The 20,597-nt window shown below is 35.9% G+C and overlaps 1 protein-coding gene across 3 annotated transcripts in view; it reads left to right on the top strand.

Annotated features, from left to right (window-relative positions):
• Positions 1–20,597, top strand: part of TAOK3 (TAO kinase 3) — a 186,983-nt gene that overhangs the window by 91,211 nt on the left and 75,175 nt on the right. For all 3 annotated transcript variants that reach the window (XM_080821199.1, XM_080821197.1, XM_080821198.1), the window contains 4 exons: positions 8,448–8,657; positions 16,774–16,845; positions 17,240–17,341; positions 20,265–20,310. In XM_080821199.1, coding sequence (XP_080677325.1) covers positions 8,538–8,657; positions 16,774–16,845; positions 17,240–17,341; positions 20,265–20,310 — 340 coding nt within the window. In that variant the 5' untranslated portion in view covers positions 8,448–8,537. The remainder of the gene's footprint in view (positions 1–8,447; positions 8,658–16,773; positions 16,846–17,239; positions 17,342–20,264; positions 20,311–20,597) is intronic.

The following is a 20,597-nucleotide window of genomic DNA, read 5'->3' on the forward strand; positions in this document are numbered from 1 at the left end:
TGATGGGCATTTGGGTTGTTTCCAATTTGGGCTATTAAAAATAAAGCTGCCATGAACATTTGCGTACAGGGCTTTGAATGGACATATGCTTTCATTTTTCTCGGGTAAATACCGAAGAGTGGAATGGCTCTGTTTTCAGCTTTTTGAGGAAGCTCCATACTGTTTTCCAGAGTGTCTGCAGCAGCTTGCATTCTCACCAGCAGTGAAAGAGGGTTCCCTTTGCTGCACATCCTTGCCAACATCTGTCATTTCCTGACTTGTTAATTTTAGCCATTCTGACTGGTGTGAGGTGGTATCTCACTGTAGTTTTGATTTGTATTTCCCTGGTGCCAAGTGATGTTGAGCATTTTTTCATGTCTCTGTTGGCCATTTGTATGTCTTCTTTTGAGAGGTATCTGTTCGTATCTTCTGCCTGTTTCTTGATTGGATTATCTGTTCTTGGAGTATTGAGTTTGTTAAGTTCTTTATAGATTTTTGGATACTAGCCCTTTATCTGATATGTCATTTCCAAATATCTTCTCCCATTCTGTTGGTTCTCTTTTGGTTTTGCCAAGTGTTTCCTTTGCTGTGCAAAGACTTTTTATCTTGATGAAGTCCCTACAGTTCCTTTTTGCCTTTGTTTCCCTACTTTTGGAGACATGTCTAACAAGAAGTTGCTGTTGCCGAGGTCAAAGAGGTTGCTGCCTGTGTTCTCCTCTAGGATTTTGATGGATTCCTGTCTCACATACAGATCTTTCACTCATTTTGAGATTATCTTTGTGTATGGTGTAAGGAAATGTTATAGTTTCATTCTTCTGCATGTGGCTGTCCAATTGTCCTACCACCATTTATTGAAGAGACTTTTTCCCCCATTCTTTTATCCCCCATATTTTTTTCTGCTTTGTCAAGGTTTAGTTGACCATAGAGCTAAAAGGTCTATTTCTAGCTTCTCAAATATGTTCCGTTGATCTATGTGTGTGTTTTTGTGCCAATATGATATCGCCTTGATGATTACAGCTTTGTAATAGAGCTTGAAGTCCATAATTGTGATGCCACCAGTTTTGGTTTTCTTTTTCAACATTCCTCTGGTTATTTGGGGTCTTTTCTGGTTCCATACAAATCTTAGAATTATTTGTTCCAGCTCTATGAAAAAAGTGGATGGTATTTTGACAGGGATTGCTTTGAATGTGTAGATTGCTCTAGGTAGCATAGACATTTTAACAATATTTGTTCTTCCAATCCATGAGCATGGAACATTTTTTCTATTTATGTTAATTTCTTTCATGAGTGTTCTGTAGTTTTCTGAGTACAGATCCTTTACCTCTTTGGTTAGGTTTATTCCTAGATATATTATGGCTTTAGGTGCAGTTGTAAATGGGATTGACCCAATTTATCTTTCTTCTGTATCATGTGACTGTAATCATTATTCTGAATTCTAATTCTAACATCTTATTTTGTCCATGCTGATTCGGTCCCTGGCAGTCAGTACTGCCTCTTGTTCTCTTTTTTGATGTGTTTCTCTGTCTTGTCATTCTGACCAGAGTAGAAAAGATGACAAGAGAACAAAATACTAAAGTGGCAACAACAACCCCAGAGAAATATAAACTAAACAAATCAGAAGAGACCTGAAACTGAGGAGAAAAAAATAAAAATAAAATGAAAATTTTTTAAAATTAAAAAAAAAAAGAATATAATCAGGTGAACAGAATAGAGTGATACATTGGATCTTGTGTGTGTGTTGGTCAGTTTGTTAAAAAAACTAGATCCCAAAATTGTAAAGAAAGTAAAAATTATATATGTACAAAAATAAAATTAAATATAGTGAAAGGATAGAATGTAACCGTAAAAATGAAATTAAAAGACAAAAAAACAGCAGAGATAAACAACAATGAAGGAAGGGATATATACAGATAGATGAACAAAACAGAGCAATATACTATCTCCTGAGTATATTTTGGTGAGTTTGTTAGGAGAAACTACATCTCAAAATTATGAAGAAAAACTTACATATATACAAAAATAGAAATAAATGCATTGAAAGGATAGAATGTAACTGTAAAGATGAAAATTTTAAAAGATCATAACAAAAAAAAAGAAAGAGAGAGCATATGATTGGGCAGGTGAATAGAACAGATCCATACAGTAGATTTTGGGTGTATTTTGGTATGTTAAAAGAAACTCCATCTCAAAATTTTGAAGAAAAACTTATATATATACAAAAATAAAATTAAATACAAGGAAGGGATAGAATGTAACTGTAAAAATGAAAATTAAAACATTTTTTAAAAGGAGTTGGTAAAATATGAAATTGGTTGAAAAAGGAGAGGAAAAATTTTAAAAATAAAATTGAAAGACTAAAGAGTCATGGGGGAAAAGCCGTGAATTCTATGTGCTATATTCCCCTAGTGCTGTAGTTTTGCAGCTCTCTTTGATCAGTAAACTTGGTCTTCTGCGGGAGGGGCCTGTTGCATTGATTCTCAAGTGTCTTTGCCCCAGGCAGAATTGCACTGCCCTTGCCATGGGGCCAGGCTAAATAATCTGTTCTGGTTTGCTCTGTATGTCTTTGTTCCCTGAAGGCTTTCTGTGCAGCTTTAGAGGATGAGAATGAAAATGGTGGCCTCCCATGGGCGCCTGGGTGGCTCAGTGGTTTAAGCCGCTGCCTTCGGCCCGGGTCATGATCTCGGGGTCCTGGGATCGAGTCCCACATCGGGCTCTCTGCTCGGCAGGAGCCTGCTTCCCTCTCTCACTCTCTCTGCCTGCCTCTCTGCCTACTTGTGATCTCTCTCTCTCTGTCAAATAAATAAATAAAATCTTTAAGAAAAAAAAAAAAAAAAAAAGAAAATGGTGGCCTCCCAGTCTCTAGGCCCAGGGCCCAAAACTCGGGGCCCCACTCCTCAGTGCACCCTCAGAGAAAAGCAGTCAATCACTGCTGTCTCCCTTGTCTCTGGCCACACTCTGGGCTCTCCCAGCCTGTACCCAAGGGTTTCTGTCTTAGGCACACGACCCCATTTCAAGTCTCCGAACCCTGTAGACTCTTGCAGTGTGTTCCCACACCACTCCTCCCCCGGGGAAGAAGAGGGGGTGGTCTCAGCAGTTCTGTACTTGCTGGGCCCCGGCTTGGGGAGCAGTTGCCCAATCGTACTGTGGTTCATGGTTTATGGAAACCCCAACCTGAGAGCCCATTCCTGGGCTCCCTGATTGCAGCTGGCTTCCCTGATCTGATGTCTGGGAGCTCTGCCTCACTCAGGCACCCTGGTCTTCCTGTGACCCCCGGATCCTGAGACCACAGCAAGGGTTCTGCCCCTTGCTTAGCCACCTAGCAACATCCCTCATTGGAGCCAACTTCTAAAAGATTTTGTGCTACGCTGCTCTAACACTTTCCAGTAGCTTATGGAGGCTCCTTCCCCCCTCGGTTTATCTTCCCATATATTGCCTTAGATTCACTTCTCCATACCTCCTACTTTGGAGAAAGTGGTTGCTTTTGTATTTGTGGAGTTGCAGCTCTTCTTTTCTTAGCTCTCTAGTTGAGTTCTCAGGTGCTCAGAATGATTTAGTAGCTATCTAGCTGAATTCCTGGGACCAGATGAAACTAAGGTCTCCTACTCCTCTGCCATTTTGGACTCCTCTCTCCTCTTCTATGCATTTTAGAATCAGCTTCTCAGTTTCTTTTTGTAAAGAAAAATCAATATTGATTCTTCTGACCTATAACCACAGTTATCTCTCTTCATTCTGTCTTTAAGTCCTTTCACCATTATTTTGTAATTCTCAGTGTATAGGTCTTACACATTCTTTGTCAGATTTATCCCTAAGTATTTCATATTTTTATGCTATTGTGATGTTTCAAAGTTTTGATTTCCATTTGTTCATATGTAAAAATACAATTGAGTTTTATACATTGATCTTGATCTTGTGTTCTGCCACTTTGATGAACTCAGTTATTAATTCTACTAGCTAATTGTAGATTGCATTGAATTTTCTGCCTAGGTGGTTATGTTGTTTGTCAGTAAAAGTCTAACTTCTTCCTTTCTGATCTTGATGTCTTTAATGTATCTTTTCCTTGCCTTATTGCACTTATAGACCATCCAGCACAATGTTGAAGGGAAGAGCTGAGAGCAGACTTCCTTGCCACATTCCTGATCTTAGGAGGAAATCATTTTGTCTTTGACCATTATTTTTGATATTAGCTGTAAATGTTTCATAGATTTCCTTTATCAGGTTAGGGATATTACCTTCTATTCTGATTTGGCTTAGAATTTTTATCAGGTTTGAATTCTGGATTTTGTCAAATGAATTTTCTGCATCTTTAGAGATGATGATTTGGCTTTTTTTTTTTTTTCCCCAGATTGTTGATTTGGTGAATTACATTGCTTGATTTTTGAGTGTTAAACCAACCTTGCATTCCTGGGACAAATCCCATCTACTCATGATGTATTACCCATTTTATATATTTTAATATATATATATTATAAATATATATATTTATATATTATTATTTTATTATATTATTTATATATTTTATTTTATATTTATTATTTTTTATTTTATTTATATTTATTTTATTTAATATATATTTAATATATTTTTAATATATATATAATATATATATTTGGATTTATTTGCTGTAAATTTGTTATCAGTTTTTGCATCTATGTTTATGAAGAATTTTGGTCTATTTTCTTTCTTGTGATGTTAGTTGTTTCTGGTGGCAGATGATAAACCCATCCCTATTACTCCATCTTGGCTGAAAGCAGAAGTCCATTCATTATATATTATTATATAGTCAAACTTACTGATTTTAGTTTATGACTTTTGCCTCTGGTGTCTTGCTTAGTAATTAAAGATCCACCTGAAATTTATTTTAGAAGTTTTTATGGTGTCATTTTTTATATTTAAATAATCATTTCTTTTGAGATCGTTTTAGTCTAGAGTATGACATAGTGATCTATGCATTTCTTCCAAATGATCATCCATAGTACTTAGCTTTCTTTATGCTGAAATCAAAATATTTAAAAGTTTAGAATAAATTTTAATGATTGAAAAGATTTTAGCTCTCGGGGGCACCTGGGTGGCTCAGTGGGTTAAGCCTCTGCCTTCGGCTCAGGTCATGATCTCGGGGTCCTGGGATCGAGCCCCACATCGGGCTCTCTGCTCAGCAGGAAGCCTGCTTCTCTCTCTCTCTGCCTGCCTCTCTGCCTACTTCGGCCTACTTGTGATTTCTCTCTCTGTCAAATAAAAATAAAAATTTAAAAAAAAGAAGAGGGGCGCCTGGGTGGCTCAGTGAGTGGGCTAAAGCCTCTGCTTTCGGCTCAGGTCATGATCCCAGGGTCCTGGGATCGAGCCCCACATCGGGCTCTCTGCTCAGCGGGGAGCCTGCTTCTCCCTCTCTCTCTGCCTGCCTCTCTGCCTACTTGTAACCTCTGTCTGTCAAATAAATAAATAAATAAATAAATAAATTAATTAATTAAAAAAAAAGAAGAGATTTTAGCTCTCAAAATTTAGTCCACAGGTCTTTTTGTTTTTCCTAAAGACAGTCTCAGAATCTGCTTTTTTGGGGGGAGGGGAGGCATAGTCTTGAAAAGGCATATCTTTGATGCATTGTTTCTCTTTTCTGTTCTTAAACGTAAGCAATGAAGGCAATAACACTTTTTGAATGTTAGTTGTGTAATTTTAGTCATTTGACTGACAACTAAATTTGAGTTACTTTTTCAATAGTATTGATATATTGACTTTATACTTGGTTATCAGTATTCATGGATTGTCAGGATGAGTGCCTATGATTACAAGTATGGTGTTGCAGGGGAATCCCTTTTTGCTGTTTGAAACCTTTGATGGCTCCCCACTACCTTCAAGATAAAGTCCAAATTTCTTAATATGGTCTAAAAGGCCTGTTGTGATTTTCCTTAACTTAACACCAGCTTTATATTTTTTCCTTCCAGCCCTTCCATACATCCATATTGAATGAACAACTTTTATTTTTCCCAAAAGGCATGCTTTTTCATATCCAAGAAAAAATAGACTGGACCACCCTATTATATCTTCTATTAAATTTTTTGCTTTTTCATCAGAACAGTCATTTATAACTATTTTGTTATTTGTATCATTATGGTGTAATGCTTATTCCCCCATTGGACTCTAAGCCCTTTAAGAACAGGGACCACATCCCATTGTACCTGGGACCAACCAAAACCCAGTACATGCCTAACAAATAGTAGGCATTCAATAAATATTTGTTGAGTCAAGCAAAGAATTGCCTGGATGGATGGATAGGTAGGCTGCTGACCTGCTAATGATTTAACTAGACTAACCATGTAAAGTAATGTACATAGTCACCTAATACTATCATGTCACAGGAGAAAAATGCTTCTTAGAACTGACTGCTTGTACTTCTTTATTAACAATCTTCTTTTTCTCTTCTCATTGAATGAGGACTGTTGGCTCACATTTTTATTTATTATTTTTTTTAAGATTTTATTTATTTATTTGGCAGAGAGACAGCAAGAGCAGGAACACAAGCAGGGGGAGTGGGAGAGGGAGAAGCAGGCTTCCCGATGAGCAGGGAGCCCGATGTGGGACTCGATCCCAGGATCCTGAGATCATGACCTGAGCCAAAGGCAGACGCTTAATGACTGAGCCACCCAGGTCCCCCTGTCTCACATTTTTAAAAACACAATTTTATTGGCCAATAACTACATTTCTAGCCTTCTTATCTGATTGGTCAAGGAGGAAACACAAACTATCCTGTGATATTTTCTGTTTGAAATGATTGATTCTCATGGTAGGGGTGTATTTACAATAAAAAAAAATGTGGATGAAAGTTAATTAATATTTCAGTATTATTCAAAAAATAAAAAGGAATCTATATCAATTAAGTATAACTGTTAAAAACCAATATGTAAGCATGTCAAAATAATGTCCATTTATTTATTTACTTATTTATAATATTTATTTATTTATTTGACAGAGAGAGAGATCACAAGTAGGCAGAGCAGCAGGCAGAGAGAGGGGGAAAACGGGCCCCCTGCCAAGCAAGGAGCCCAATGCAGGGCTGGATCCCAAGACCCTGAGATCATGACCTGAGCCGAAGGCAGAGGCTTAACCCAATGACCCCCCGTAATGTCCTTTTATTAACAGAAACTTCAAACTCAGAATATTTTGTATGGCAGCAGAATAATCTGCCTCTTAAGTGAATGTTAGCATAATCTCCAAATTATAGCAGTTTGTTAATTAATTATTCTATATGTATATGTTGTGTATTAAGAGCATGGGCTGTACGGTTAGATCTGGGTTTGGGTCCCAGTTCTCACAAATACTAGCTGCCTGATTTGGGGGGAGTAGTTTTGCCTCTCAGTTCTAGTTTTTTATAAAAATCAAAATAATAAAGTCTGCATTATGTAGCTGCTATAGGGATTAAAGAAAATAATATATACATATATGGAACTTAGTGTTGCCTGACGCATAATAGTGCTTAATAAATCTTAGCTGTTATTACTTAAATATTAATTAGACCAAAATGCTTTTAAAAGCAGATTTATTAAGATATAACTCATTTAAATGTATAGTTCAGTGGTTTTTGGTATATTAACCATTGTGCAACCATCAGGACAATCCATTTTAGAACATTTTCATGACTCTAAAAAGAAAGCCCATCCCTTTTACCTATCACTGCCAAACTCTCCTTCCCCCAGCTGTAGTCAACCGATTATTTGCTTTTTGTCTCCGTAGATTTAGTTATTCCGGGTGTGTTATATAAATGGAATTATTCAATATGGCGTCTTTTGTGACTTGCTTCTTTAACTTCACCTCGTGTTTACAAGTTTCACCCATGTTGTAGCGCGTATTGGTACTTTATTCCTTCTTATGCCAAAATAGTATTCCGTTGTACAGATGTACCACATTTTGTTTATTCATTCACCAAATGGACCTTTGGATTGTTCCCACCTCTGGCTCCTACGAATCATGCTGCTGTCAGTATCAATCTGTACAAGTATTTGTGTGGACATAGACTTTTATTCCTCTTGGATTTATACCAAGGAGTAGAATTTCTGGGTCAAATGGCATCTTGATTTTTAAGTTTTTGATGAACTGCCAGTCTCTTTCCCAAAATGGTGCACCACTTTATATTCCCACCAGCAGTTTGGAGGGTTCCGCTTTCTCCTCATCCTCGCCAATAGCTATTTAACTTTTTGATAGTAGTCATCCTGGTAGATATAAAATGGTATATTACTGTGGTGTTAATGTTTATTTCTCTAATGACTAATAATGTGGAGCATCTTTTCATGTGTTAATGACCACTTGTATATCTTTGGAGAAATGTCTATTCAGATCCTTTGCCCATTTTTCTCTTGGGTTATTTGTCTTTTTATTATGAAATTGTAAGTCCAGAGTGCTTTTTAATATTAATTTATATTACCACTAACCACGATGATGTTTTAAAAATAAGTTAATGTCAAACCTTGTTTTTTTTACAGGTACTAAAAACTTACCCCCAAAATATTTGTAAATGAGAGAGAAAGCTGACTGGGATATCAAAAGCAAAACGTTTGCAGATACTGGTCATCATGCGTAAAGGGGTGCCAAAGGACTCAGAGATTGCTGATCTCTTCTACAAAGATGATCCTGAAGAACTTTTTATTGATTTGCACGAAATTGGACATGGAAGTTTTGGAGCAGTTTATTTTGTAAGTAGTTTTAGAGTTGTTGTAGAGAGATTAAATTAGGGGAGTTTGATTCTACACATTCGATTACTCATAAAATACATTTGCTTTTAGTGTTTTTTTCTACAAGTTAAATGTCTACACTAGAAGCAAATACTCATTGCTGAAAAGCCAGTCCTAGAAATCTAGGCATTATTAAAGTCAGTGGAATTGCTGTCTCCTGTACACAAACTATCAAGTAGTCCAAAAAATATAAGCTTAAATTTTGTCCCTATGCATTTCCTCTATATGCCAAGCTCTTTTCTGCCTCAGGGCCTTTATATATGCTATTCCTACCACCTAGAAAATTCTGCACACTGCGTCCGCATCCCTGCCTAACTCCTGCTTACCCTGCAGATTTCAGCTTAAGTGTTAAATCCACAAGATTGCCTTTCCTGTTCAACCGTCCTGAACTAAATTAAATCATTTTTTATGATCTCATAGCACCCTCCTATGAGATCTCCTAAGGATCTCATAGTCCTTGCATGTTGTTTCATTTATTGTGGTTGTAATTAAATAATTATGTGTGAGATTTCTTGACTCATGTATGTCCCTCCCCCTACATAAATGCCATGAGGGCAGAGGTTATGCCTATCTTATCCCTTGCTATATCCCCATAACCTGTATAATGTCTGATAATAATAGGAACTCAATAAATGATGGACAGATGGATGGATGAACGGATGGCTACTCAGACAGGTGGACCGTCAAAGATTTTTAGTAACATTCGTATCAAGTCAGTATTTTAGGTTAAAGGGTATAATGCTTAGCCCCCTAAACTCAGTTTGAATTCTAAGACTGTGACTTATCTTCTGATAAGAAGAATGAAAAGTAACTGAAATGTTATCATCGCTCATTCACCTGAAATTCATTACAGGAAATATAGTTTTAATTTACTTATATAACCTTAGAAGTTTGCCTCATCGAAGTCTCAAATACTTAAAGTGAGTGATATTTAAGTACTACTTACTACTCACTTCTCCTCTAAACCTGTTATCGAATTATTTTTTTCCTTGATCAAAAATTATTTGACTTTTAAGTGATCCTTTATGTTTTGGCATCTGGGCAGGGCTTATCTTCAGTTGTCCTTCCAAATAGGATTTTATTAATTGCATTTTTAGCTCATCTTTTTGTCTCTAGGCAAATCTTCAGCCTGGGTTTCCCCTGAACTCTTTGTCATGTCTTTGCGTCTGTGCTCAGCACTACCACCACTTCTCCTTTGCCCCAATTTAATATTTGGCTTCCACTCAAGTACATTTTATCATTAAGTAACCTTCCATGGCTGGAAAGGGTGCTAATTTTCTAGTCAACCCTGCTATGTTAGTCTTTGGGCTTAGAATAGTATTTAAAGCCCAATCAAAGCCCTGTCTTCTTCATTCACAGGGAGAGTTTTAGGGGTTTTTTCCCCTTAAGTTTGTTTGTTTATTTATTTATTTATTTAGTGACCTCTGCCCCCAACTTGAGGGCTCAAACGCACAACCCTGAGATCAAGAATCTCATGCTCTGGGGCGCCTGGGTGGCTCAGTGGGTTAAAGCCTCTGCCTTCGGCTCAGGTCATGATCCCAGGGTCCTGGGATCGAGCCCCGCATCGGGCTCTCTGCTCAGCAGAGAGCCTGCTTCCTCCTCTCTCTCTCTCTCTGCCTGCCTCTCTGCCTACTTGCGATCTCTGTCTGTCAAATAAATAAATAAAATCTTTAAAAAAAAAAAAAAAAAAAAAAAAGAATCTCATGCTCTACCAACTGAGCCAGGCAGGCACCCCAGGGATGCTTTTTTTTTTTTTAAAGAGGATTTTTAAATTATAAATGTACATACAGAAGTGTGCATAAATACAAATCTGTATGTTTTGATATGTAATTTAAAGATCAATTAAGAGGTAAAATCCCTTTCTAAACACGAGCCAGGCCAAGAAATAGGATATTGCCAGCCCACCCCCCCAAAAGCCCCTCTTATGTTATGTCTATTTTGAATTTTATGGTAATTATTTTCTAGTTTTTTTTTACATGTAGCTCCCTTTCTTCTTCACCCCTAACAATATAATTTGGTTTTGTCTGTTTTGAACTTTTTAAAAATTGAAACATTCTGTACATATTTGTTTATGACCTATTTATTTTGCTCCAAGATACTTTCCTCAGTCATCTTTTCTTTTTTCTATTTATAACTCATTCATCCCCTCACAATCTCTCTTAGCCAGAGTCAGAGGGTAGTTCCAATCTCTATCTGACGTCTGTATTTCAAAAAGCAGCAACTGCAATGGGTACTAGGTGTTATATGCAACCGATGAATCACTAAATTCTACCCCTGGAACTAATAATACACTATATGTTAACTAAATTGAACTTAAACTTTAAAAAAATGAATAAATAAAATAAAAAGCAACTAGAGCCCCCCCCCTCAAAATTCTCCTTTTGACTACAGTAAACCAAGCATGTATCAAAACTCACAAGCCTTTGGACTAAAGGCAAAATGAGACCTACTTTATAGTAGGCTGCAGAAGACCTAGCGATTTGTTTGCTGTTTGGGCTAAGTCCTCTCTATTTAGCTAGAATAAATGCCTTTTGAAAATGAGGACTGTTTCTAATATCTCTTTACAACTCTAAACATTAGCCTAGGGTCGTGTTTACAGTAGGTACTAAATACATGTTATTTGTTGATATGATAGACTAGAAAAATCATAAGGATATCTGGGTGGCTTTGAAAATGTAATCATTAACTCTACAGAATTGCCTGTATACAAAATGAGTAATACAAGCCCGTATAAACCCTTAAGGCACTAAAAAAATAGATTAAAGGGGCATTAACTTACTCTTTACTGTAAAGCTAGAAAAGCTTTAACCTTTTATCTATAAAGGTCACATAGGTAATACCTTAAAAATGGATTTCTCATTGGCCACAGTAATATCTGTACGTAGTTCCTCTCTATTGATAGATTCTTCCTCTTGTTACTCATACCATGATAACCAAGAGGATTGTCATCTCTTCCTCAGACAATTGCTGTAGCCTCCTAAGCCATCTTTATGTGTCCACTGTGGTCTCTCTTTAGTCTGTTGTCAGCACCACAGTGACCTTGGGGGAGAAAGAAGTAAATCTGATCAAAACCCTTACTGTAGGGGCGCCTGGATGGCTCAGTGGGTTAAAGCCTCTGCCTTCAGCTCAGGTCATGGTCTCAGGGTCCTGGGATCGAGCCCCATATAGAGCCCCACATCGGGCTCTCTGCTCAGCAGGGAGCCTGCTTCCCCCTCTCTCTCTGCCTACTTGTGATCTCTGTCTGTCAAGTAAATAAATAAAATCTTTAAAAAACAAAACAACAACAACAAAAAAAAACCCTTACTGTAGCCAGCCTACAGGGTCTTCCACAATGTGTCCCTGTTTGTACTGAAGCCATATTCCCTCTCATTCTTATTGCCCTAGCTATAATAGAATAGCTTTCTTTTGACCATCATCATGGGATTTTTGCATAAACTGTTTTCTCTGGAATGTTTCCCCTTTCACCTTCATCTTCTTAATTCCTGTTCCTCTTTTATCTCTCAGCTGAATCCTCATTTCATGGAAGCCTTTCCTGACCTGCCATTCCCCCGTTTTTGTTTCTCAGAGTAACACACACTCTTCTTCATAGCACCTGTCACAATTGCAATTTTACATTTGTTGGTTATGATATTTTTGTACTGTCTGTGCTGCTAGACAAAAGATAGGTACTAGGCATATTTACTCACAGTTCTTAGCCCAATACCTGGCACTTTTTGACTACCTAATAAGTATTTGTTGGGTGAAGGAGTGAATTATAAAGAACTCAGAGAACTTGGGGTACTGCTAATTAGTAGTTTTCATGAATCCTAGTCATGCTAGCAAGCCATTAAGACCAGATTCTAGCAACCAACATTTTTATACCTAAACACTGTAATTCTGTTAGGCTTTTGTAGTTTACAGCTTTTACACTAATGATGTCAGGAAGTATGTTTAAAGTGAACTATTAGCTGGCTCAGCTCTTAGGGAATCAATCAGAGTATATTTAGAAAAAATGGAAGCTATTGATGAAATCCCTCTGTGTGTTTGGATTTACATAAGTAATTCAGAAATTAGCAGCATTAACAAATGAGATAGTAAGAAACCCTGTATTAAAGGAAAATAGAAAAGGGCCGAGCATGTTCATTTTTGTATTCACTTAAACACAACTATGAAGCTTCTACGTTTTTAGTGTTGCCTTGTTGAATTTCTCATACTTCCTATAATCCACCTAAAGCTAATAATTTAGTTCTGTTCTTCTCAGTATAATTATTACCTTTTAGTTGAGACTTAACAAATAAGGCAAAAAGAAAAGCTTATTTTTAATTTTTATATTTCTATATATTTCTATTTCTGTAGTAGCCACAGTTTAGATTTAAATTAATTAAAATGTAAATGAGAAACAAGTAGACAGTAATCTAAATGTAGCTGGAAATGGTTGAGAAACTTTCAGAAACACATAGTATTCTTTTTTTTTTTTTAAGATTTTATTTATTTGACAGAGATCACAAGTAGGCAGAGAGGCAGGCAGAGAGAGAGAGGAAGGGAAGCAGGCTCCCAGCTGAGCAGAGAGCCCAATGTGGGGCTCTGTCCCAGGACCCTGAGATCATGACCTGAGCCGAAGGCAGAGGCTTTAACCCACTGAGCCACCCAGGCGCCCCAGCACATAGTATTCTAAAATATTTTTTGAATCAATGATCTTGCTTAAAGTTACTGAGGTCATTAAGACTATTGGAAGTGTTAAGTATGAATGTAAGTTTCTAGAATAATACTTGAAATGCGTATTCAGTAATGATAAACAATAATCATAATATTGTCTGAAGTACTGGAAAGCTGAGACCCCGCTGACAGTTTTCTTTCTCTGTATTAAAAGATTAAATTTTTTTTAAAGTTTCAGTTCTGGATTTTAACAAGTATAAAATTGCATTAAAAATTTCACATCTAAACCAACTCTTAACTTTAGAGAACAAACTGATTGCTTAACCAGAGGGGAGGAGGGAAGGCTGGGATGGGTGAAACAGGTGATAAGGATTAAGGAGTGCGCTCGTAATGAGCACTGGGTGGTGTATGGAGTTGTTGAATCACTGAATTGTACACCTGAAACTAATATTACACTGTATGTTAACTAGAATTTAAATAAAAACTTAAAAAATAAGAAAAATCTAAGAAAAATCAACATGAAAAAAATAAGAAAAATCTAAGAAAAATCAACATGAAAATATTTTTCAGATGAGTCTGTGCTCCAGTAGGCAGGTTTTGTAAGCAAGTATACATACCAAGTCCTAAGTAATGCTTACTCTGTAAATGTAAAGAAATATATATTAAGGATTTATTTATTTTTATTTTGTTTAAATTTATTTTATTTTTTATTTGAGAGAGAGAGAGAATAAGAGAGGAGCATGAGAAAGGGAAGCGTCAGAGGGAGAAGCAGACTCCCTGATGAGCAGGGAGCCCGTTGCAGGACTCGATCCTGCAACTCCAGGATCATGACCTGAGCCGAAGGCAGTTGCCCAACCAACTGAGCCACCCAGGCGCCCTAAAGATTTATTTTTAGAGAACATGCGCAGGGGGAGGGGCAGAGGGGGAGAGAGAATCTCAAGCAGACTCCCCACTGAGCACAGAGCAAGACACAGCCTAGATCTCACCACTCACTCCGAGATCATGACCTGAATGGAAGTCAAGTATCAGTCGCTTAACTGACTAAACCACCCACGTGCCCCAAGAAATATATTTTTATTCTGGGGTAACTTTTTTCAAGTTTCTGGTCCCAAATAAGCATTAATTATAAATAACCTTAATAAGCAATTAGACAATACCATCTGATTCCATTTGTGTGGGCCTTTTCTTTTTATAAAGGTTAAGGATTTGTTTTTAATAAAAAATCCCTGTTGCAAGTTAAAATTCCTCATTGCTTGAGCATTTCCTAAACCTTTCCCAGGCTGCTTAACCTGGACAGTGCATAGATTCATCTTCAAAATATCTGCTTTTCTGATGCAATCACTCTAACCTTTACTGTAGTACTGAATTCACATCAACTTGTCTTTGTTGTTGTCATATAAGCAGTCTTAGCGTTAAATTTAAATAGTGTTTAATTTAAATTTAAATAGTGTTAAATAAAAGCCAGCAAAATGTGAGAGAGTTTTGTTTTTTAACAGAATTCCATCTGTACCTTCTAAATGAACAAAATATCTATAAAATGCCTTTGTAGAGCCCTGCTTGCTGATTTGAAAACTCTAACTAGTAGATACCTTATTTTTATAATAGGTACTTTTGCCTTTCTTTAATACTTGTAAAAAAAATTTTTTTCAGGGACACCCAGTGGCTCAGTCAGTTAAGCGACTGCCTTGCGCTCAGGTCATGATCCCAGGATCCTGGGTTGGAGTCCCACATTGGGCTCCCTGCTTAGTAGGGAGCCTTCTTCTGCGTCTGCCTGCTGTTCTCCCTGCTTATGCTTCCTCTCTTATTCTCTCTCTCTGACAAATAGATAAAATCTTTAAAAAAAAATTTTTTTTCAGTAAGTGTTAATTTGCTTAGCATTTTGTCAATCAGTAAGACTCTGTTGAATTTTTATATCAATAAGTTATTGTTCATTTTTTAATTAAAAAAATTTTATTAGAAATATTTTTTTTTAACTAAGAAAGCGATTCATTATTTTATCTGAGGAGCTTCTTTAAGTGTACTGAAGAAAATGATTATACATTTTTCTCTAAAATTGGTGACCTGATTTTATCAGTTACTGAATTCCAGTCTTTTACTTCAGAATCACTGCTATAGCTTCACTGGTTTGCAATAATAATATCATAGAATAAAAATAGCTTACTGACATCAGGAATATGGCACTGATGCAGAGCTGTTATTAGATAATCTTTTAAAGTCTTATATTTATTTTTCTGAAAATTTTTAGAAAATTATCTAGTTTTAAATCTCTTAAGAAAATTTGGAGGAAGACTATTACTTGAGTTATTATTTTCATGTGTGTTTTCACTGAATTGTATTTGGGGTATGGAAAAGCTACATAGAGATAATTATGAGACAAAGCAGTCTTTGTAGATGAATACACTGTACACATATGTATGTAAGTATAAATGTAGTATATTCTTATATATTCTATAAAATATAAGTAACTTTGGAAACGAAAGTCCCTCTTAAAATTAATCTTACCTTCTGTTGCATTGTTCAATGTAGTAGCCACAATTTAGATTTAAATTAATTAAAATGTAAACTCCATTTCTTCAATCACTGTAGCCACATTTCACATGCATCATACACGATGTAGGTATAAAGCATTTCCTTCAAGACAAAAAGTTCTGTTGGAAAAAAAAAAAAAGGTTCTGTTGGACAGCACTGCTCCAGGGATTATCACTGATATGTATTCTGGTATAAATTCTCTCATATTCTTTCCACACTTACACTCACATTAGTATTATTTTGCAAAAGTAAGATAATAGGCAGCTTGTTTTTGTCATTGTATTTTTTACATCTTTCCATATAACTGTATATTCATATATATTACCTCATTGTTTTACTGTTTATTTCATCATATGATTGTATCACGTTATTTAGCTGGTTCTCTACTGATGGATATTTTACATGGTGAAGCCAGTATGGTTGTTTTGGAAATCTGACTTGTTTTTGTTTGATTGTATATATATGTTTTTAAACCCTAATCCTTTTTAATATTATGGTCGTTGCATGTATATGAATATAGATCTAAAGAAGTTGTACTTTACAGTGGGGTGGAAATGTCTGTCTAGCCTATCAGAAGTTGCAACATCTTTAAACTGTGTTAATGAGTGTGAGAATTTTTTTTTTTAAAGATTTTATTTATTTATTTATGTGACAGACAAAGATCACATAATAGGCAGAGAAGCAGGCAGGGGTGGGGGGGAAGCAGGCTCCCTGCTGAGCAGAGAGCCTGATGTGGGGCTCAATCCCAGGACCCTGAGATCATGACCTGAACTGAAGGCAGAGGCTTAACCCACTGAGCCACCCAGGCGCCCCAGTGTGAGAATGTTTTTTAAAGTGTCCAGTCAAATGTTTAAGTTAAAGTAGCTGAAACATTCTTTTTTAATTTTATTTTTCTTCTGCTGTCTCAACACAGGCCACAAATGCTCACACCAATGAGGTGGTGGCAGTTAAGAAAATGTCCTACAGTGGGAAACAGACACAAGAGGTATGTTAAAGACCTTTTATACCTAAACTGACATAAACCAGTTGGTATGAAATTGATGATAGAAACAAAGTTCTTTAAACATGTATCATAGTTCTTTTTTTATTCCTTTTTGTGGAGTATATAATAAATATTCTTAATATTCTGCCTCAATCAACTAATTTGTGGAATAGAATATAAGTTAGTATCATAGATTTATTATAATATATTTGGTAATAGGTTTATATTTACATGTACTAAAATTAAAGAAATAACACAAGTTTAAACAGCTTCTTCATTTATTAAACTTTTACTTTGTCCATTTAAACTAATGAAAAGAATATTATATATGTATACTTGATAATAAAATACTATGTGCAGCCTAAAAATCATACCATTTTCTTTATTACTTCAATAGAAATGGCAGGATATTCTCAAGGAAGTCAAATTTTTAAGACAATTGAAGCATCCTAACACCATTGAGTATAAAGGTTGTTACTTGAAAGAGCACACTGCTTGGGTAAGTCAAAGGACCTATATTATCATTTATTTCCAATTAAAATTTTTTCTATTCTTTCTGTTATCTCTTTGATCTGTAAAATTATCAGTCCCATTCTATCCCATTTGACTTTTACTATCAGTACTTAATGTTTGTTAATACCTCAAAGTGTGCTATATGGCATACATTCTGTAAGATTAAATATGATATCTAGCCTATGGGAAATTTTATTCTATAAACAATCAACAGATAGTGAAAAGTTAATACTATTTTATGATTTATTTGCAAAACTAAAGGACAGATCCTTTTATTCTCATCCTAGAATTTTTATTGTTGTCATTTCTCATCCCCCACTCCAATTCCCCCAAAATTTGGGATTATGCTTAGGATCACCATCATGGTCTAAGTTTTATCAGATAGGGCCTAGCACATGATTTAAAATGAAAGGAGTCAAGAAAGGGATTTTAAGCACGCAGGATAAATGTTACAAAATCAAGTGCTGAATATTATGTGTTTCGAGTCTGCAGAAAATCTGAGCTCTTATTTAAAGCCTATTTACTCTTAAGTTACTCAGAGTGCTAATAAGCTTGGTTAATGGGTCTCTGTCCACAACAGATTTGATAGACTCAATAGAAGGAGTTCAGAAGAACTAAACTGCTAGAGACATGCATACAAACAGCCATAAGACTAATTTGACTTGGGGTGCCTGGGTGGCTCAGTGGGTTAAGCCTCTGCTTTCTTCAGCTCAGGTCATGATCTCAGGGTCCTGGGATCAAGCCCCGCATCAGGCTCTCTGCTTAGTGGGGAGCCTGCTTCCTCCTCTCTCTCTCTGCCTGCTGCTCTGCCTACTAGTGATCTCTGTCTGTCAAATAAATAAATAAAATCTTAAAAAAAAAAAAGATAAAAAAAGTGTTGGCAAAGATGTGGAGAAAAGGGAATTCTTGTGCATTGTTGGTGGGGGTGCAGCCACTATATGGAGTTTCCTCAAAAAATTAAGAATAGAAATGCCATACAATCTAGTAATTCCATTGCTTGATATTTACCCAAAGAAAACAAAAATGCACATTTGAAAAGATATATGTAGCCCTGTGTTTATTGCAGCATATTTGTAATAGTCAAGGAATGGAAGCAACCTCAGTGATATTGATAGATGAATAGATAAAGATGTGATGTACATATATATCTAATACTACTCAGCCATAAAAAAGAATGAACTCTTGTCATTAGTGACAACATGAATTGACCTAAAGGGTATTATGCTAAGTGAAATAAATTGGACATAGAAAATAAATACCATATGATTTCACTTACATGTGGAATCCAAAAAAAAAAAAAAAAAACCAAACGAACAAACAAAAAAACAGGAAAGACTTCATGAACACAGAGAACAAACTGTTAGTTGCCAGATGGGACAGGGGTGGGGGAATGGGTGAAATAGGTAAAGGGGATTAAGAGGCGCAAACTTCTAGTTATAAAATAATGAAGATGAAAAGTACAGCGTAGGGATATAGTCAGTAATATTGTAATAACTTCATATGGTGATAAATGGTAACTACATTTAGAGTAGTGAGCATTTCATAATGGGTAATTGTTGAATCATCATGAAGTATACCTGAAATCAACATATTATATGTCAATTATACTTCTATTAATAAGAAAATAAATTAATGTTTTTGAATCTGCTTATTTTAATGTCAAGCAGAAAACTATAATAAAATTTCAAAACTTTAAAGTTATGTTTCTTAAGTTTTAAATTATTCTGATAATGGAAGAATTTTAACATATATAGTTATATATTTAATTACATATATAAATATATAACAAATTTAACAGTTTAGATGTAAACATATAACTCTGTTATACACAATAATATATGGTATATGAGACGCCTGGGTGGCTCAGTTGGTTAAGAGGCTGCCTTTGGCTCAGGTCATGATCCCAGGGTCCTGGGATTGAGTTCTGTGCTTCTCCTTCTGCCTGTCGCTCCCCTTGCTTGTGCACACTCTCTCTCTGACAAATAAATAAAAATCTTTTAAAAATAATAACAATATATGATATATAATATATATTTTATACCTAGCAATCCTAGAATGATATAGAAGAATATGATACTATATATTAATCTTATATAATGTATGATTATTATATGCTATAATATATGATTATAATATATATCACATGTCTGTATTATATAATTTTATATCTCATATTCTTCTAAGTTATTCCAGTAATAGAGTACATAATTCATAAACACATGTTTCTGCATCTATTATTTTAAATGAAAAGAGCCAATATATTAATTGTGGTTATGTGTAGGTGACGCTAGGAAATTTGTATTTTAAAAGGAACATATGGTTTTAGAATATGTTTTTTAGAATAAGAAAATAGTATGGAGAGATTGAGAGAGAGAGAGAGAGAGTGTGTGTGTGTGTGTGTGTGTGTCTAGAGATTGGTCACTGAGCACTCATGGTTCTGACCTTGTCTATAAATCAGTAGTCTGGGACACCTAAAAAAAAAATCTAAGATGAGAGTAAAGGAGTTTTTTCCTTTTTGTTTTTGAAAAGAGTCCCAAGATTGCAAACCCAGTAAATACCAATAGTATTTTAATAATATCATTCTAGAAGTTTTTTTTTTTTTTTAAAGGTTTTATTTATTTATTTGTCAGAGAGAGTGAGCACAGGCAGACAGAGAGGCAGGCAGAGGCAGAGGGAGAAGCAGGCTCCCTGCCGAGCAAGGAGCCCGATGCAGGACTCGATCCCAGGACCCTGGGATCATGACCTGAGCCGAAGGCAGCTGCTTAATCAACTGAGCCACCCAGGCATCCCTAGAAGTTTTTTAAGATAAAAATTTATCTTAGTTTATTCTTAGTTCCTTGGTTACTTGGTTGGTTTTAGCAGTTTCTTATTAACTGTAATTATTCTGGTTATTATTTATTCTATTACAGTTGGTGATGGAATATTGCTTAGGCTCAGCCTCTGATTTGTTAGAAGGTAAGAATAAAACCACTATCCCCTCCTTTCTGTTCTGCCTTGACCAGAATAGTATCTCCTCCTAAATGCCCTATATTTGCCATTGGGCAAAGCAAATGGATGCTGACTCAGACCTAAGGGTTGTGTGGATGGGCTGTGCAAACTTTATCTCTGTGGTGGCTGAAAGTGTCTCGGGAATGACTGACAGCCCTCCTGCTGTTCGGTGCATGGCCCATCCAGGGCAGGTACTTGCTAAAATGTTCGGCTCATGTGATGTGATGTATGTAGCCAAAAAACGTCAAATTCAT

The sequence above is a fragment of the Martes martes genome (genome assembly GCF_963455335.1).
Source record: "Martes martes genome assembly, chromosome: 13".
Taxonomy (NCBI): domain Eukaryota; kingdom Metazoa; phylum Chordata; class Mammalia; order Carnivora; family Mustelidae; genus Martes; species Martes martes.